General features: G+C 46.0%; 1 protein-coding gene across 1 annotated transcript in view; it reads left to right on the top strand.

The window, feature by feature from the left end:
• The first annotated feature begins 500 nt into the window (after positions 1-500).
• LOC146822203 (WAP four-disulfide core domain protein 12-like) overlaps positions 501-19,602 on the top strand; it is a 37,512-nt gene continuing 18,410 nt past the window's right edge. Inside the window, exons 1-3 of the mRNA XM_085613332.1 lie at positions 501-638; positions 2,550-2,696; positions 18,104-18,268. Of these exons, the coding sequence (XP_085469458.1) occupies positions 548-638; positions 2,550-2,696; positions 18,104-18,267 (402 nt within the window). The 5' untranslated portion in view covers positions 501-547 and the 3' untranslated portion in view covers position 18,268. The remainder of the gene's footprint in view (positions 639-2,549; positions 2,697-18,103; positions 18,269-19,602) is intronic.

The following is a 19,602-nucleotide window of genomic DNA, read 5'->3' as shown; positions in this document are numbered from 1 at the left end:
GCTCATCAAGCTACTGGTTACCTTCTTTTCTTGAGTGATTTTGCCAGGGATCCTAAAAGCAGTTCCAGATGTCGCAAGGGCCAAGTCAATGTTGGTTGGAGGTCCCTGGTGCAGTACTCCTGTGTTGCCCTGATCTTTTTTTTAACAGCTCAGACTGCCCCAATATGTTCTACTGTACAGGAATATTGGACTCTGATGAAAGACTCTTTCCAGTAACAGCACATAGATCTTCTCACCAGTAACCTTAAATGTTAATTGTGCAATTACTTCCATTTATTTCACAATCAAATCCCTTCAGGGAGTTCCAAGGTTACATACAGTAGTCAAACAGCGAGTCTGTCTCTGATGGATGGACGAAATAATGAAGGAAACTGGTTTCCTGGGAGTGTCTACAATGCTGCAGGTTGTGCAAGGGATGGTTTTAAACATCCTTGGCTGGTGTCCCATCTTTTTTTACCAGCATCAACGCCCCCTCCTTCCCTTCCTGTGTCAGCCTATAAATCACAGGCACAGTTAAAGCAGGGATTCAAATATTGCTGTAGACTCCATGATGAAGACTCCAGGTGCCATCTTCCTCCTCGTCGCCCTTCTTGGGTCCTACGAGGCGAACCCAGTGGAGGGAGAGGACTATCCTGCAGGTGAGTAAACAGGGCTCGGGTCTTCAGCCTCTGAAATCTGAGGGATCGAGATTGTGTCTTTTTCTGGAGGGCTACAGGGGTCTGCTTTGCACCACTGTGGTGTTCCCTGGTGGCACGTGCTGCTGGATACTATTGTAGCTGGATTACTCCAGCGTGTTCTGCTGGGAACTAGAGTGTATGTAACATGGTGGGACATGATATTGTGTACAAGGTTATCACCAGCTGTGAAACATCTGTGTTGTGCTGCATGCATTCATGGTGCTCCTTCTAACATGTAAAGGTGAAAATTGTGCAAGTAAAACCAATGGCACCATCACAATATTAGGCACCAGGAGGCTGGACAAAGTTCAGTCCCCTCTTTCCTCTTAGACATGTACAAACACTGATCATGCTCATCTTTACACTCTGAGTTTGACCCTTTGGTTATTGTTGTATGTCCATCCACTGTCTCCTCTGTGGAGGAAGGTGCTATCTCTGAGTGTGACTCTGTAGTCATTGTTCCTTGCTCACTCACTGTCTCTACTGATGCACTGCTAAGTGTGGAGGAAGGTGCTAGCTCTGAGTGTGACCCTGTAGTTATTGTTGCACGTCCATTCACTGTCTCCTCTAACGCACTGCTAGTCGCGGAGGAAGGTGTTATCTCTGAGTGTGACCCTGTAGTTATTGTTGCACGCCCATTCATGGTCTCCTCTGATGCACTCCTTTGTACGGAGGAGGGTGCCAGCTCAGAGCTTGATACTGTAGTTAGTGTTCCATGCCCACTCACTGTCTTCTCAGACCCACTGCTAGGTGTGAAGGAACGTACTGCAGCATTCAACATTGCTCACATCTGAAGTCTGATACCTCTGCATAAAACAACTTTTACATAAGGCATTTGCACACAGTTGCAGACCCTGGCTGCCGTTCATAGGCACCATATACAGATCATAAAGTAGTAGTCTTTCTCCTGTCCTTGCCAGGCTAGAAACCACTGAATTAAAAAACACAAACCAAACAAAAAAGCATATTTTGTTGGTGTAGAGCTGGAAAGTGAGAGAAAGAAGGGAACAGTGAAGGCAAATGTAAAGGCGCCATAATCTCCAAAGGGTGGAGTCAGGATTTAGAAACAAAATTAAGGTTAATCCTATTCAGTGTTACAAAATTCTTATAGAAAAATGTAGGTTATATAAACCCTTTGGTGGCCAACCTGATACTAGTCTAAGGGTCCCAATGGAGGGTGAAAGGGAATATTTGCAAGAACCCAGCTGCATAAGAAGATCAGATTCCACTATGAAAATCCAGCAACTAATGTGAACAATGAAAGAATGTTACTGAGGAAAGAATTGAGGATCCAGCGAATGCAGGGCAGAGAGGGGAGAGTGGTAGAAAGAAGGGAGATAGAATGAAAAGTGATAGAGGCAAGAACGGTAGAGGAAAAAGCAATGGCAAAAACTGTGATGAATTGATTAAGCAGTAAAAAGAATAGAATGAAGATTGGTGGAGTGTAGGAGGTGTACTGGGAACAGTGTAGAGTGAAGAGCACTAGAGTGAAAAACAATAAAATGAGAAGTGATAGGGAAGAGCGGTAGACTGCAGAGATGAAGAGTGAGGAGTCTTAGAGCGAATAGTGTGGGAGAGAAAATGCAAGAATAGTAGAAGAGAGGATGACAGGAAATTCAGTGGAAGGGGATACAATGTGAGACACCTTAATCTGACTTACAAAAGGCAGTGGTTTGGAAAAGCTGCCGCTGTGTGCAGTTTCTCTGAAGATGTTTGATGCTTTTTCAATCCTCATAATTCCAAAGGAGTCAAACCATCTATAAGGATAATTCAGTGTGAAGATCTGTGAGCAGCTTTTGACAATTGTGCAGTTAGCGCAGGAGGGATGTGTTTCTAATTCAGAATGTTAACAATCCTGATGGTGTGTTGCAGGTGCACCACATCCAGGCACATGCCCCCCCATAAATATCATGTGCAAGCGGCCACTGCCTCCCCCACAGTGCCAGAGCGACAGACAGTGCCTGAAGAATGAGAAGTGCTGCAACATGTGTGGGAAAACATGTTTGGCTGCTGTGAGAGGTAAAGTATCTTCAGCAATCTACCTTCTTGGGGGTCAGGAGTCAATTACTGAGCTCTGTTGCTTCCCTAGATAGCATAACACAACATGACATGAGATAACATAACATTACATAAGGTAGCCATGACATAGCGTAACAGAACATTACATTTTCATTGGCCACACAAAGTCTGATTACTTTCTCCTGATGTTCTTATCTATTTCTTGGTATACAGAACTTAAAAAGTATCTAATCGTGTCATTAAACCCAAGTGCACTTGAATGTGATTTTAAAAGCACTTCGAAATGTGTGCGTATTACTCTACTTATTCACCACATTTGTATTGGTTTAAGGAACAAAAGCATTCTATTCTTTATTATCTTCTTTTTTTCAAGTTGATTTTTCTTATTAATAAACATGAAGTAACAATAAATGACAGATAATATCTCTACCCATCCGTACTGTACACCAAATCTATCCATCACAGTAGTTCTGACCCTAACTCCATACGTCTCTCTACTTCTAGAAATAGGACGGAATCAAAGGGCGTGTTGATGTCCAACAAGAGCGCTGCTCCTGTCGTAGGCTCTAAACCTTGCTCTTCCATAATTATGGAACAGTCTGCAAAGATTGAGGAACGTGTTCCTTCCCAGAATAAAGTCATTTAGGTCTGTTTGGACCAAAGTGGACACGTATGGAAGCAGGCGATTAGCAATGATCTTCCCCAACACCTTTCAATCGGTGATGAGCGGCAAGAGTGACCTATAAGGGCGCACCACCAACAGGCTCTTCCCACTTATGGGGAGCACCACTATGAGTGCCTACCTCATTGATGGTGGAAGAGTTCCAGCTGTCTTGGCTGCTTGGAATAGAGTCAATAGTTGTGGGCAAGTAAGCTCTATACGTCGTGTAGGACTCCACAGAAATTCCTTCTGTCCCCAGAGTTTTGTTGTGTGCCGTTTGAACTAGGGCCAGGCAAACCACACCAATCATCAAAGGAGAAACCAGTTTCTGGTGGGAAATAGGGTCCAGATGGGGGACCAGCAGAGTTACAAGTTTGCCAAAAGCCCAGGTTCATCCAACCTAGCATCCTCTTGGTAAAGGGCCTGATAATATTCAAATAAGTCCCCATTAAAGGACGACTGTGACATGAATATGTCACAAGTTGGTGAGCGGATGGCCTTCAATTTAGGTCGCTTGTTCTCGGAGAGTAGCAACTACACTAGGACCTACCCCACACAGCGTGTCACTCCCCGCATTCTGCCAAGCTGTGTATTCCGTATATTCTAGTCGACTTCGGACGCCAAACCCACTCCTCCCCCCATTAATGACAGCCAGCCTACCATCTCCTCCTGGACCCCAGTCACCACCGAAGACACTGCCTCGACCATGAAAGGCTTTCACTCAGGAACCCCCATGTACCCCTGCCCTCCACACATCTCCCACAGAGCCAGAGCCGCCATTGTTCCTGAGCTATGACACACCATCAACACAACTTTCGAAGCCGGTACATTCGCCTCCTCAAGAAGCCCTCAGCAGACCCGACGGACCTCAAGAACTACCGACCCATCTCTCTCCTCCCTTTTGCTGCCAAAGTCACAGAGAAGATCGTCAACGCTCAACTAACGAAATTCATCGAAGAGAACTCCATCCCCGACCGCTCCCAATCCAGATTCCGCAGCAACCACAGCAATGAGACCACCCTACTCGCTGCTACAGAAGCATCCGCACCCTCCTCGACCAAGGCCACACCGCGGCCCTAATCCTACTCAACCTTTCTGCAGCCTTAGACACCGTCCCCACTGCACTCCCACCGCCAAAGTCCACGACACCGGCATTCAGGGTACCGCCCTTGACTGCATCTGCTCCTTCCTCAATCGTAGAACCCAACGAGTCAGGCTGCACCCCTTCCTCTCCTAATCGACAGAGATCAACTGCGGGGTACCCTAAGGATCGTCACTCAGCCCCATGCTCTACACCATCTACATGGCCCCCCTCGCTGCCATCGTCAGACAGAATGGACTCATCATAGTATCCTACGCTGACGACACCCAGGTCATCCACTCACTCACTAAGGACCCCACCACCACCAGACTCATCTTTCAGGAAGGAATGAAGGACATTGCATCCTGGATGAGCAGCAGCTGCCCGAAGCTTAACTTAGAGAAAACAGAAGTCATCATCCTCTGACCCTCCCCGTCTGCATGGGACAACACCTGGTGGACCACCACCCTTGGCAGTCCCTGAGCCCCACGACCATGCCCAGAACCTCAGCATAATTCTCAACTTGTCCCTCACCATGACCCGACAGATCAACTCAGTCGCCTCCACCTGCTTCAACACCCTCCGCATCTTTCGCAAAACCTTCAAATGGATCCCCACCAAATCCTTAAAGACCATCACCCACACACTCAGAACCAGCAGACCATACAGAACACCGCAGCCAGACTCATCCTTGGCATCCCTCAACACGTACACATCACACGGGGCCCGATTCACAGAACTAACTTAAGACAAAAGCCTAAACTTACTACCATTTTGGTATTCACAGAAGGCACTTACTCATTTTGGTATTCACAGAAGGCACTTACTCATTTCGGTATTCACAGAAGTTAGGAGTCCTAACTTTAGGACTCCTAAAGGCCTTCTGTGAATACCGAAAGTCTTAAAGTTAGGATTTTTCTCAGTTTAGGAGTCCTAAAGTTAGGAGTCCTAATTTTACTACTCCTAAACTGAGAAAAATGCTAACTTTAAGACTTTCGGAATTCACAGAAGGCATTTAGGACTCCTGAGAGTGTAATGCCTTCTTAGAAAAGCCTGAACTGCTGTAATTTGCCTGCAGTGCAATCAAGGGCCAAGTCAAAGACGAGGGGGCATAATGATGAGACAGCAATAAATAGATGTCCCATTTGTGTAATAAGGCTGTTAGCACTGGTCCCTGTAAACTCATCAGACACTGGTAAACCTGCAGGCCAACTCAGCACCACAGACAGAAGTGGGAGCTGGCTAGCCAATCAGAATGCTTCCAGTGGTGGCTGTGGATACTTGTACAGGGCAGCAAAGGCACCATCATATGCTACCGGCTCCCATCATGCCCCGGAGCATTGTGGGACACAAGAGCACTGCGGGAGCAGGGCCTGCCTCTTACCTTAATTCAAGACAGGTTGGTAAAATAACACAGCTCCATGAAGCAGCCGATGACACACAGATTTCCAGGCTCCTCTTTTTAGGTCTTGCTGAGCCCAGTGCATGGGCGCTGGCTCGGAGAGACATTTTGTATGTGGGCTTTTCAAAGTGCTGCTGGCTGGCCTTACGCTTGCGTTCACGCGATCATGCACGCGCGAAGCCGGCCGCCAGCAGCACTTTGAAAACTCGTGCGTCATCGCGATCACGATCACTTTCGCTTTCAGAGCGATCGCGATCACGATGACGCACGCGCACACACAACTCCCGCTTCTCCCCCTCCCCCACCACATATTGCGTCTCCGGCCGCTCGCGCGCGGCCAACGCTTGTTGTTCGAGGGGTTAATACTTTGATACTATTGCAACAGAATGAATAATGCTCTTTTTTCCTTCTGGATTAAATTAAAACGTTTTTTCTATATAATTAATCTGAGATGCTGCCCAGGGGATCCTATTTTAATTTGTGAAGGATGGTATAGTGCGTACTGTTTGAATTTGGTACTGCAGACATAGCTGTCTGTTCTCTGTGCTATGGCTCCCTCTTATGGATTTCTCGGTAAGTACATGCACTGAATATTGCTTGTGGAAGAGTTTGATGTGCACGTAAGAATCTCCGCTAAGTAAGTTATCTGCAGACATTTCTACTTAGACCCGCAGAGTTCCTGACCTGCTTCTAATGCGTTAAAGGACGGTGGAGGAAAGAATGTTTCACTCTGAAAACGATTTCACGGCACAAAAAATGAAAACCAAAACTTGTTTAAATGGGCATCTGTTTATCTGACAGCTTCTTTTAGAGGTTGGTGGAAAGTCATAAAACTCCAAATTTCCTTTGCGTACACCTATGTCTTTTTTTCGTCATTGGAGCAGAGGGGGGCCTCGAATGTCTGTAACGCGCCCTTATGACAGATTTGCTACTCTGACTAATACCCCATGTTCTTCAGGCAGTGACTGGTGACTACTCCAAGGTCATGCAGCAAGCACTTTTGTCTGACAGCTAGTCAGAAGTACAGCTCAAGTGAGCAATATGGCGATGCCGGCGGTGCTATCTGTGAAAGGGTGCTTGTAAATCCTTCCCCTACTTTGAGTAGCGTGGCACTAGAATGGGTTGTGTAGTCAAGGGACATTCTGCATCCTCTCCCTTTTCTCTTTTACAATCAAAGAGGTAATTTCTATTTTAGGCTCCGTGCACACCACCGCTAACGACATACATTACTAGGCAACTTTTGCAAGGTTTGCTGGTCTGCGGCACAGTCTCCCTAAGTTTTTTGGGCAGTAGTAATGCAGTCCTTCGTTCAGACTTTGCTTAAGGAAGAGGGAATCAGGTGCCCAGGAGAAGGTGGGGGACTGCAAAATTAGGATTTGGATCTATGAAAGTTCCTTGCCAAACTCAGTGATGGGTGAATACAATGTGCTTTAGACTTTGGAGAGTATTTACTCATGGACTATTAAGGACACTAAGGGGTAGCAGTTCTTATCCCTCTCTTGCCCTTGCTAGCCCTGGTCTAAGTGATCCAAGTCACAGCAAAACTATGGTGACCACCTCATCCCATGTTATTACAGTCACTGCCTCCAGTTTCACCAGCAAATCATTGATTTCATGTGTGTTAGTCTCTAGATAGTTCAAGCGAAGCAAGACTACAACACCCATAATGCCTTAGGTCACCATATAAAAATCCAGGACTAGGGACACTGTTCATCATGACCTTGGGAGAGGTGGCCACCCCAATAAATCCACGAAACACAACATCCTCTGCATTTTTTTGCAACCCATTAGATGGAACAATAAGCTAAGGTCTAAATCTCTTGTGACCACAATGTTATCTGGTCAGCGAGTGCACACTGCTGAAAAATATATAGTAAATGAATGCTTAATGCTCTATGGTTCAGGATGTTTGTGGGCACCATACTGTCCAGGGCTTCAGCTGGTAACGAGCACTGTCTACTGGCTTCAGCGTGCCTCCAGCTGAGTAGCCACATTACCTGCACTACTTAGCACTGCTACAATCCATTTCACAAAAGTGTACCGGCACTTCTGAGGAGCAAACAGGTACTCTGAATAATGAGTACTTGCACTTCTATATTTCCATTTAAAGCACTGCCCAGTGATGGGTAGAAGAATGGAGCTGTTTTTCTGAGTGCCAGCATCATACACATAACAAGCATTTGCAAAGCAATAGGTCTCGCAACTGCGAGTTTTGGAGCTATTGGTATTGTAAATGGTATTGTAAATGAAATGCCTTTAATTTATGTTGTAAAAAACCAAAACATAAATAAAAGGTATTGTCATTTACAATGCCAATAGTTTAAACTTGCGTAAATGCGAGACCTATTGCATTGCAAATGCTTGTTGTTATTGCTGACCGGGAAGCTCAATCGCCCAAAAAAGGAGAACATTTTTTTCCATTTTTGTTTCTGTCAGATGTCGGGTATGGCCTTTCCGTTGGTTCTCCATTACCAGAGTAGAATTCGATCTCAACACCAGCTGAAAATGTGTCATCCTATATCTTCAGTGGAGGAAATCATGACAATGTTAGTACGTGTAAAGAAAGTGAAACACTGGTATTCAATCCATTGTATTACTCAGAATTGGGCTGGAATTTCATTTAAATGCTTTTAATCAGGCAATATGTGAAAAATGTTTGCTGAATTACATAGAATTACGTTGACTGGCCTGGATCCCGTGGAATTTTGTTTCCCTCTGCAGAAGGACATGAGCTGTAAGCTTCTAGTTGTCATGAATACGCAAACCCAGGGATATCGGGGAAAGTAAGATGATGAGTTAGGAATGGGATGTACCTCATCATCATCACCCCAGACAGAGGGTTATCCCTCTACTTTGAGGACTAGATCTCCCAGATGTTGCATCATCTCCAAGACATGTTGGGAATCAAGGCAGTCCTCTTCCAAGAACTTGAATACTGACTATTCACAAAATGAATACGATAACAGGTACTTGGGAGGCACACACATCTGACATTAGAGGTTGGGGATTAGACCAAGTACATTCCCGTTAAAACTTTTTTAATTTGCACATTTGGACTGACCCCTGAGAAGTATCATCCAAAGATTCAGGGGCAGTTAGAAGTCCTCCAACCAATCCTGGGTAGATGTTGTTGATTACTCCAGTAAGGTACTGAATGGCTGGGTGAGGGGCAGCAAGGTTAGTGATTTTAAAGGATTGTACCTTTTAATTATGAGAGAGCACATGCTCAGTATCTGTTTTCCTGAGTTGTGCCTGCATCCAGTTGACAGCAATCTGACTGACCCCAGGAAGCTTTGCTGAGGAAGTGGACCTCTGGGCTAACACCAGAGTGTCCAAGAAGGTATCTGGAAGTGACCACAAGAAGGCTGGTTTTGGTTCCCCTCAGCAGAGGAAGGGGAGGTAAAAGTTACCCAGACACGTCCCAGAGGGGGAACAGCCATTACAACGCGGTTTTTACCACGTGCAGCTTTTACATCGCATGCGTTACAACGCATGCAAAGTTACAACGCAATGACATTACAACACAAGTCTTTACATCGACTTGCGCTAGATGGCGTGCTAACATTACAAATAGTGTAGTTTACTATCCCAACACCTTCCCTACTGTTAAGTGGACTGGAGATGGAATAGTAAATTACACTTTTCTAATTTTAGCACGCCATCTAGCGCAAGTCGATGTAAAGACTTGCATTGTAATGGCATAGCGTTGTAACATCGCATGCGTTGTAACCCATGCGATGTAACTGCACGCGTTGTAATGACACGCGTTGTAATGTCATACATCTGTCCCAGAGTATGGGGGAGGGGAGACATCGGAAGTCCCATCTGAGAAACAAGGGGGTGGTTCTAGTGGTCAGAGGCCAGGGTGCCCTATTTTCAATCACGCTGCTTTGAGGGCTCCCACATAGGACACACGCAGAAACCACTCATTGGTGGTACCTCTACAGGAATGGCCAATGTGGTCTTAGGGGCAGGTAGTCCCCAGGGGCAGGTGGTCAAAGACCATACTATGATCCCATGGGGGACTTACTCAGCGGGTGAATTGGTGATCTCTGAGGGTATGAGTCATCACTTGCCCCAGATGAAAATGAGTGGGCTCCCAGTCACTGTTCTGAGGGAGACCATGGTTGCTGAAAAACTAGTCTCCCTACAACAATACACTGGTCAGGTGTGTAGGAAAGCTCAGGCCCATTGTTCAGAACTTCTTCTGTCCTATGGCCCTGATATCCCTGGAATGGGGTGGGGAGGTGACCCAGCAGAGTGTCATAGTTAGTCCCCAGATGCCCATGCACGGCATTCTGGGGAATGAGTTGCCTTCGGTGTCAGGAGGAATGAGAGGGGCAGTGCCAAAAGTGCCCTGATGGTTCAGTTTTCTGGGAGTACCACTCCCAAACGTAAGGTCCAGGATCCCAGATGGAGGGACGGGGTGAGGGAGGACTCAACTCTGCCCCCTGTTCGGCCTCCAGGTACAAACCCTTGGTTGATTGCCCAGTACAATCCCTAAACTGGTGGGAGGTAGAGTGGAAGTAGGGTGCCAGACGCATCGGGTTATGGCCCCACCATTCTGAGGCACCACAGAGTTCAGAGAAACCTCAGGCGCCCATAGGGAACTCCTTGCCAGCCCTAAGGCTGGAGGCGACACTTACCCAATGACCCTGCTTAGATCCTCCCCTTAGCAGTGGATGGCCTGGGGCCTGGCTCTTGACATTGACAGTTGTCAGTGGCCTCTGCTGGTTGCTGTTCTTGTGGACAGAGTTTTCCCTGGGTTGGAGACAGAAGTCAGACTCAAGAAGTGGAACGGGCTGCATCACTTAGTTGGCCACGGTGGTACTGTCTCCCACCTGGGATGTGTCTGTGAGTAAATTAATGTAGGTACTGCACAGATGGGGTACACGTGTGAGGAAAAGGGTTCACCATGGATCAGTTCAGTGGCCCCAGTGAGTATAGAAAGAGGGATCCAACTGAGTTCAGAAAGCCATAGAACTGGCTAGTAGCCCTGCAGTAGTGGGCAATTGTCCACATTCTATTGCCCCGAGCAGGGAAATCCATCAGTGTATTGGTTAGTCTACTCTGGCTTTAGGCTAGCGGGGGTGGGGGAGTGCTGGCAAATGGCCCGCTCTGAAGGATCACCACAAACATTTTGCTGCATTTAGGACCATGAGCACTTTAACACTGCTAGCCAGTGCTAAAGTACATGGGCCCTCTCCTCTAAACGTGGTGATATTGGTTAATCCCCAATTATTTAATTTACCTATAAGTCCCTAGTAAAGTGCAGTACATAAGTCCCTGGGACCGTAAATTAATGGCTAGTAGGGGGCCTGCAGCACTGATTGTGCCACCCACATAAGTAACCCCTTAACCATGTCACAGGTCTGGCACTGCAGAGCCTGTGTGTGCCCTTTTACACTGCCATATCAACCTAGCTAGAAACCCTCTTGCCAGGCCCAAACCATCCCTTTTTATACCTATAAGGCACCCCTTAGGTAGGCCCTGTCTAACCTATAGGGCAGAGTGCAATGTATTTAAAAGCATAACATGCACATTCATGTTTTACATGTTTTGATAGTGAAAAACTACCAATTTCATTTTTCACTATCACAAGGCCTGTCTCTCCAATAGGATATCATTGGATTACCTTATTACTTTATTTTAAGTGCAATTCCCAATTATGAAGAAATAGACTTTTTAAGTCTGGTGTCACTTGACTCACAATTTAAAATCAAAACTTATGGTGAAGCTGGATTTTAAATAACAGTTTTAGAAAATGCCACTTTTGGAAAGTTAGCATTTACTTAAATCAGTATTTGGTGCCTGCTGCCTGTCTCTGTTCAGTCAGAGTTGGGAAACAGCTGGGATTTGTATATTCCCTCCATACAGACACACACGAAGGGCTCTTAAGTGTGACTGCTGGATCTTCCTGGGAAGTTGCGAGGGAGGAGCTGGGGGCAGCCTCACACTTACACCTGAATACGCTGTGCCCTGCCCACACACAAAGGACTGCATACCCCTCTGTATTTAGTCTGGATCCTAGGCAGGAAAAGTGGAGCTCTGTGCACTTCAAATATTTATTTGAAGTACTCACCATTTCGAAGACACAACTGGGTATAAGTACTGGACCTCTGACACTACAGCTTCAGTACACTTCTGGAACTGTGGCCGCTCTGCCAGGGAGAGGAAGATTTGCCGCTGCTCAAGGACTGCCACTCTGCTGGAGCTGCTGTTTGCTGAAATCCTGCCTTCTTTAGTAGCCCTGCTGCCTGCTGCTCTCTCTTTCCTGGGTGAGATGAACTGGACCTGCATCATGTGAACCCAGAGTGACTCTAAGGCTTTTCTGGCTTGCCTCCTGTTATCTAAGTCTCAGGACACAAAATGCTTACCACCCTCCTGTTCCAACCCTTGGACACTACTGCTTGTGAGTCTGTCCTGCCATTTGGTAGCACCCCAGTCCTGGACCCTTGGAAGTTGGCTTAGGGGTTTGCTCCAGCGGTACCAGCGCATCTTCTGCTGCGAGAGCAGAATTGATGCACTGCCTGTGTTGCAGGAACCGGATCGGTGCATCATGCTAAGAACCACAACATCGCACTGGGAACTGCCGCTTCAGAACTAATGTATCATAGCATCTGCATGGAAATGATCTAAGCATCACCTACAGTGTAGAGAAACTTGGCTCATGGCCTTAAGAACTGTCGCATTTCGTAACCAGCGCATCACTCACGGAACCATCGCATCGCCGTCACTGTGTGGAGAAATCTGGCACATCATACTTGGGGATCACCGAAGCGTCGCTCGGCTGCATCCCATATCTTTATCGATGCAACCCCAGGATCAAGGTATGTTTGTTCAGTTGACCTAAGTGGGTCCCTGTGTGTGGCCTGCGCTCCATCAGGATAGGCCTGAACTCTTGACTTTGTCCAGGTCCGGCGTGTCCAATTAAGTCTTTACGCGCTTCTTGCTTCTAAGCACTATTTTTGCATTTAATCTTTAAAAACTCATATCTCAACTTCAACACATTGGATTTTTGTTGTTTTGTTCTTATTTTATGTATTAAATGAAGTTCTATTTTTCTAAATTGATAGAGTATCTTTTTGTATGGCGTTTCTACTGTTTTACTGTCTAAGTGTTGCACAAATACTTTACAGATTGTCTCTTAAGTTAAGTGGGACGTCAGGCCACGCTGTCCAGCGAGGTGATCAGTGAGGAGAGATACTGGTATTTTCTTACCTCAAGGGACCATGGAGCATTTTGAGAGGATTGTGGTGACAATGATGACACTAATGTTGGATATCCAATGGTGACGCATATTAGTGTGTGTGGGGTTGCAATGTCATTCTGTGGTTGTTGCTAATCTGTTCTTTTTTGATGGATCAGAATAGTAGACATTAAAGAAGGTTCACAGGAAATGTCCACAAGGGAGTTGGGTATACATTTCTTGATCCCTCTGTGTGGGGGATATGAAAGTCTTGTATATGTATTACTCAAATGACTGGATTACATGTGAGACCAAGAAATATTTCACTATAGAGCATTTTAAGTATGTATTGCACCTCCTATTTATATCAACAGGTACCCATTATAGTTTATTTTTGCCAGGAGCTATGGATAATCTGACCCTTCATTATATGGTGGGTAATTGAGTTGTTTAGCGGCTGAACGTTGCTGTGTAGACTATGCATTGTAACCCTGGTGTAGGAGAAGTCTAGGGAATGTCATAGTTATATCTATTGGTACTCATTATAGTTCATTTTTACCAGTAGTTATGGAGAATCTGATTCTTCAGCATAAGGTGGTTACCTGGGTTTTTTAGTGGTTGAATGTTGCTGAGTAGGGATCTGTATTGGAACCATGACCCCTGGTGTAGTGGAACTATAAGGAACTTCCTCATTATATCCACTAGTACTCATTATAGTTAATTGTGGATCAGTAGTTTTGGATAATCCGATTCTTCATTATAAGGTAGTTTTTTGGGTTATAGTTGGTTGAAAATTGTGGTGGAACCTCCTAGTTATATCTACTGATACTAGTGCTTAATTTGAGCCGGTAGTCACAGGTGGGGGCTGTCGGCACTCATTTTTGGGGACCAGCACTTATTTCTCCTCACAAGGCATTGACCAAGAGCAAGAGGGGGAAAAACAAAAGTAGGGTAAAGGAGGAAGAATAGAAAAATGAAAAACCCACCACAAAGGGATAAAACAGGAACATGCAAGAGAGAGATAAAAGGACAGGGAGTGTCTAATTGTGGATTAAAGAGGCCTTAGGTGACATCAGCACCGCGCAGCCTTAGGACAGGCGAGCTTCGGAGCAAAGCTTTGGCATCGGCATTCACTATTTTGCAAATTAAGCGCAGACTGCTACATATAATGAAACTCATTTCAGTTATTTTTTACAGTAGCTGTGGATAATCTGAATTCTTATTTATAGGTAGGATTTCAGGTTTGTGGTTTTAACTGGTGAAGCCCGATATAACCCCACGGATGCAAACATCGAAGAACATAGTTGTACTCATTTGTAAGGATTATTTAATGCCAGCAGTTGCATTGCTTTCACACCAGAGGGAGCACACACACTGCAAGTGCTGGCAGGCAGCAGGGTTTTATTAAATAAACAGAAGTATTTACTGACTCTAAAGTGAAAATTCACTACAAGTGAAAAGAAGCATTTCCGTTGTCCAGAGGTGACATTTTTTGCAGCAAATATGGCCAGCAAACAGCGCTTTTCTGGCAGATGTGTGTCGAGTGGGCTGCTTTTTTTCTCCTAAGAATGCTTGAAGTACATTCCGAGATGAGCCTGTCCAGATGTTTCCATGGGAGACGTGTGGGGGTCATGGCTTGGGACAGTGCAGCAAGTCTATTGCTGCTCTGCCATATACCAATTTGAAAGGGCAGAAATGCACCATATTTACGCGGCATTCCTCTCCTTCCAGCCAGTGCCGGCACACAATTTGGCGTCGTATTTACACGTGCATTGCGCCACCAGATCGACACTTTTTCCAACGCTCTGGTGGCGCAATGCCCTGCTCCATACTTAAAAAGCGGTGCTAAGCCACTTTGCATTGCTAAACGCCGCCTTGTAAATATGGGCCACCTCACCGCAGTTTTCTGTGGCAAAGAGGAGTGCAATAAATGTTGCAGTGGACGTAGCCACACAACACACATTGCTTATGGACACTGCCCCAGCTTTACAAGGATCTGTAAATCTGAGGCAGCAGCCAAAAAGGAGTCATTAGAGTGGCGCAACGAGGAGAGATACTTTTATTTTGCTTCATTTTTGCTGTTACCGTGTGTGTTGCATTCTGCAGCACACATAGAAGGAGCAAAACACCATTAATGATTTTTTTTTGTGCAGAGAGGTGACCCATCCTGCACCAACACAATCCTCCCTGCAATGCAGGCACCCTTGCACCATGGTGGCAGCATCACAATCCACGGGTGTCGCATGGGAACACCCACTGCAACACCCATGGAACGCCTCCTTGACACAGAGTAAAGGTTTGGGCTGCCCTGCCTTTCTCTATGGGGATTATTCACAAGCTCCTTGTGCTGGCGGAGTGTCACTTTTAATATGGGAATAAGTGATGTACCGGCAGTGCAAGGCGCTTGTAAATAAGCCCCTTCGAGTAATGCAAGGCAGTGCAAAGACGTGGCTTTGCATGGCCTCATAGATATGATTGAGTAGCCTGCGCCACCAGAGCATCAAAAAAAGTGACGCTGCGACAGCGCAGGCCTCTTGTAAATAAGCCCAGTGATTTGAATCATTCCAGTCTGCGTGACTTCCTAATCTGGTCAGCTCACCAGAGATCATTCGTGCACACAGAGAGAAGCCCAGATGTTTTCATAAGTTCTTGGGACTGAAGTCATGAAAGTTGCTGGACTCACACTAACAGAGATGACATTAATGCTCATTTGTAACACATGAATGTCACAAGTTAATCACTGCATTGTGTACAACTAGTTATTTTAATTCTTTGTCCTAGTTTGTTACACCATTACCCTTTGGCGTTCTATGCAGTTCACTGATGCATTACTCTGACGTACACTCGTGTGAAGTGGGCATGGTGGTGACATTCAGTGAAATGAGCTGTCACCAGTGAGCGGTCACCAGTAAGGACAGGTCTGACTCCACCGACCAGTAGAGGGGCTTGGTTCCTTTAATCCAGTACTTTACATGAGCGGCTTCTTGGGCTGTTTTTGTTTACAGGGCACTAGAATGGGTTAACACTTGGGGGCGGGACCTCGAATTCTGTAATGATGTTGGAATCTTCCGGTTCGACTTTGGGGCAAAGTGAAAAGTCAGTATCCACAGTCGCGACCCTATTGAGCTGCATCACGCAGTGCCATAAGGTGAAAGCTCCATAGGGTAGATAGTTCTACAGATGTGGCGGAGAATAATAGATATGTCTTTCAGACATCCAGCGCCAAGATTGCGGGGTCAGACTCTTACGTCAGTTATTGACGTCATTTCTCCACTGGTGGATATTGTAGACAGACTGCACTGGACGTGAGAGCCCTGCAGCTCTGCAGCGAAGGAGAGTTTTACACCCAGCCTGAGTTACATACATTCCATAGAGCCTTTATCTGTGCCACATGTGGTAAGAGATTGAATACTTCCTGCAGGGGAAGTGACGTGGATTTGTGGTAGACACATTTATGGAAGTTTGTATGTTAAACCAATGGGCAAAGTGCGAATGATAAACCTGCCCCTAGTCATTTTGGGTGTACCAGTGGCTATTAGTACCTCTGTCAGCTAGCCACCAATACTGATGGCACATTTGGGCTCAGTGCCACACTGTTTTCTGCAGATCTTCACGTCATAGACTACGTGTACAGCATCTTTTCTGCCACCGTCCATGCCATCCAGGCCAGGCACTGACAGCACCACTTCTATCGATGCCATCCACTCCAGGAACTGACAGCACCACTTCTATCAATGCCATCCAGGCCAGGCACGGGCAGCGCCATTTCTATCAATCCCATTCTATTGATGCCATCTAGCCAAAGCATTGACAGCGCCACTCCTACTGAGTTCATCCAGGCCATGCACTGACAGTGGCACTTTTACTGATGCCATCCAGGCCAGATACTGATAGCACCACTCCTATTGAGGCCATCCAGGCCGGGCACTGACATCGTCACTTCTATTGATTCCATCCAGTCCAGGCACTGACAGCGCCACTTCTATGGATGTCATCAAGGCCAGTCTCTGACAGCAATGCTTCTATTACCCGTATTGTCTTGGATGGTGATGATGTCCTCTGGTGTGGGGCTCAGAAGGCACCAGGTATCTTTTGTTATTGTATTTCTTCAATCTCATCATGCAGCATGCAGGTGTTGGTTGATTGACCTAGGTATAGAACATTCCTCTGCCCCTTATTTGGCACAATAAGAAATAGTCATAATTTAGGTTTGCTGATGGTGCAGCCTAAAAATGGACTCACAATCCGACAAAAGAGGAAAGGAAAATAAAACAAATTGAAAGTGGGTAAAGAAATACAAAAGGAATAGTGGCATGGGAAGGAGTGACATGGAATAAAAATGTGGCAAGGACAGAGTAGGAAAGTGGCAGATAGACAAGAAGACTAGAGAAGAAAGCTACAAAAGAAGGAGCATAGAGAAAAGTCAAGGAGAAGACGGGGCGAGCGATAACAGTAACAGGAATTAGAGGCAAGAGAGGAAAACAAAAAGAACAATGAATGTAAGAACATTGACAGTGAGAAGAGGAGACCACAGAGATCCACAGCAAGAGGAGAGGGTGGTGGAAGAGAAGTAGAGATAAGTGGGAAGGGGAAAATGAAAGAATAGCAATGAGAAGATAGAGCAACAAAAAAAATAAAGGAAAGTCAGTGAACACAAGACAAAGCGAAAAAGGTAGGAGGGGAACTGAAAAAGAAGAGAAGAATATAGGAGTGGGAGGAGAGGCAAGGACAATATGGATGGGCGAACATAGATGGAGAGAAGAGGCATTCAGTAAAAAGTCAGAGGGAGACAAAGGATGGAAGTGCTAGAGCTTGTAGAGAACCAGAGGGAAGAACTGCACCAGGAAGAGAGCAGAAGAAAGATGTGCAAAGAGATTATGGGCAGATGAGGAGAGACAGATGGAAACGAGCAAAAGAGGCAATCGGTAGAGGGAGTAGAGACAATAAATTAACAGGCAGAAGTAGGGCAAGAAAGGCTGAGAGAAAACAGCCCGGGAGAAGCAAGAGATAGAAGCTGCTGTACAAATCTGTAAAAATCTAGATTTTAATATTTGCCTCTTTTCTTTGGTTTCAGATCATGCTGGTTCCTGTCCTCCACCACCTTTTGTTCATGTTGAAAATGGTATGCGGTGTTCCCCAAGTAAATTCCGTGGGGCCTGCGAAGAGGACTCCAGCTGTGCTGTATATGAGAAGTGCTGCGAGACAATCTGTGGCAGGAAATGTGTACGGGCCTTTTGAGGTGCGTCACCAACATCCAGTCATTTATCCGTTTGTGTGTGAGGATGATGTGGTGTCAGTCAGGGTGAGGCTGAGATGGGATTGGAGTGGAATGGATGAGACGTGGGTGGAATCAGAGTGAGACCATGGTGCTCTGTGGGTTGAATCAGTGTGAGACACTGTTGAGCTTTGGGTGGAATGATAGTGAGTCTTGGGTGGAAATGGAGTGAGACGATGTTGAGCTTTGGGCGGAATTGGAATGAGACGGTGGTGAGCCTTGTATGGAATCAGTGTGAGATGATGGAGACATTTCGGTGGAATTGAAGTGAGACAGGGTGATCCTTGGGTGGAATCAGAGTGAGACAATGGTAAGCTTTAGGTGGAATCTGAGTGAGACAATCGTGAGCCTTGGGTGAAATCAGAGTGAGACAATAGTGAGCCTTGTATGGAATTAGAGTGAGACAATAGTGAACTTTGAGTGGAAGTGGAGTGAAATGATGGTAAGCTTTGGGTGGAATTGGAGTGAGACAATCGTGAACCTTGGGACGCATCCGAGTGAGACGTGAGTGTGATGGGTTAGTCCTGGGCGAGATCAGAATATGGTGTGATAGACTGGGCCTTGGTTGGGCTCACACGCAGCTGTAGAAGGAGTGACTCTAGCCTGATGTGGGGTCTGCATTTGTTCAGGTCTGTCTTCTTATGCTTCTTGTAGTTGGTGAGTACTTAGCTGCTCCTGCTGTGGCTTCTTGGCACTTTCCTTGCTTTACATTTGCCATCAAACACTGCAGGTTGAACTTTATGTCCCTTGGTGGGTGTGTAAAGGGAGCTGATGACATGATGCTAGGGAGTGTTTGGAGTCAGAGAAGGAGTTTGGAAGGGGCTTCAATTATCCAAAGTCAGGGCAGGACCTAGTAGGATGTTGTATTTTTGGAGGTGCCTAGGTCATTTTTAGATTCCTTTGCAGAGCTGTTGATAAAGCGTGTCAGTAACAGCCTCCAGAAGTAAGAGAATGGGATAAGCGGGAGGAGAATAAAACGCGGCCATGATCCCTACCATGCATTAGCTTTCCATGGGGCACAAACCCTGATATTCCTCACACAACTCCATGACAACTGTTGTCCATCATGCCTCAACAAGGAAAGACGTGCTATGCCCTGGGAAGGATTCTGGATCATTTCTCCCTCTTGTGGGCTGGCCATATGGTACATTACAGTAGGACATTAATATTAACATGAAGCATTGGGAAAGCCAATGGCTTTAATATGCTAGCACAGGCAAACAACATACACCTACATGCACATTTCAACACATTACCCCTTCATCCCTTTACTCATCCCATTCCTTACTTTATGCAGT

The sequence above is a fragment of the Triturus cristatus genome, chromosome 6, assembly GCF_964204655.1.
Source record: "Triturus cristatus chromosome 6, aTriCri1.1, whole genome shotgun sequence".
Taxonomy (NCBI): Eukaryota; Metazoa; Chordata; class Amphibia; order Caudata; family Salamandridae; genus Triturus; species Triturus cristatus.
The sequence above is the reverse complement of the archived record's forward strand: the minus strand, read 5'-3'. Positions and strand labels throughout refer to the sequence as shown.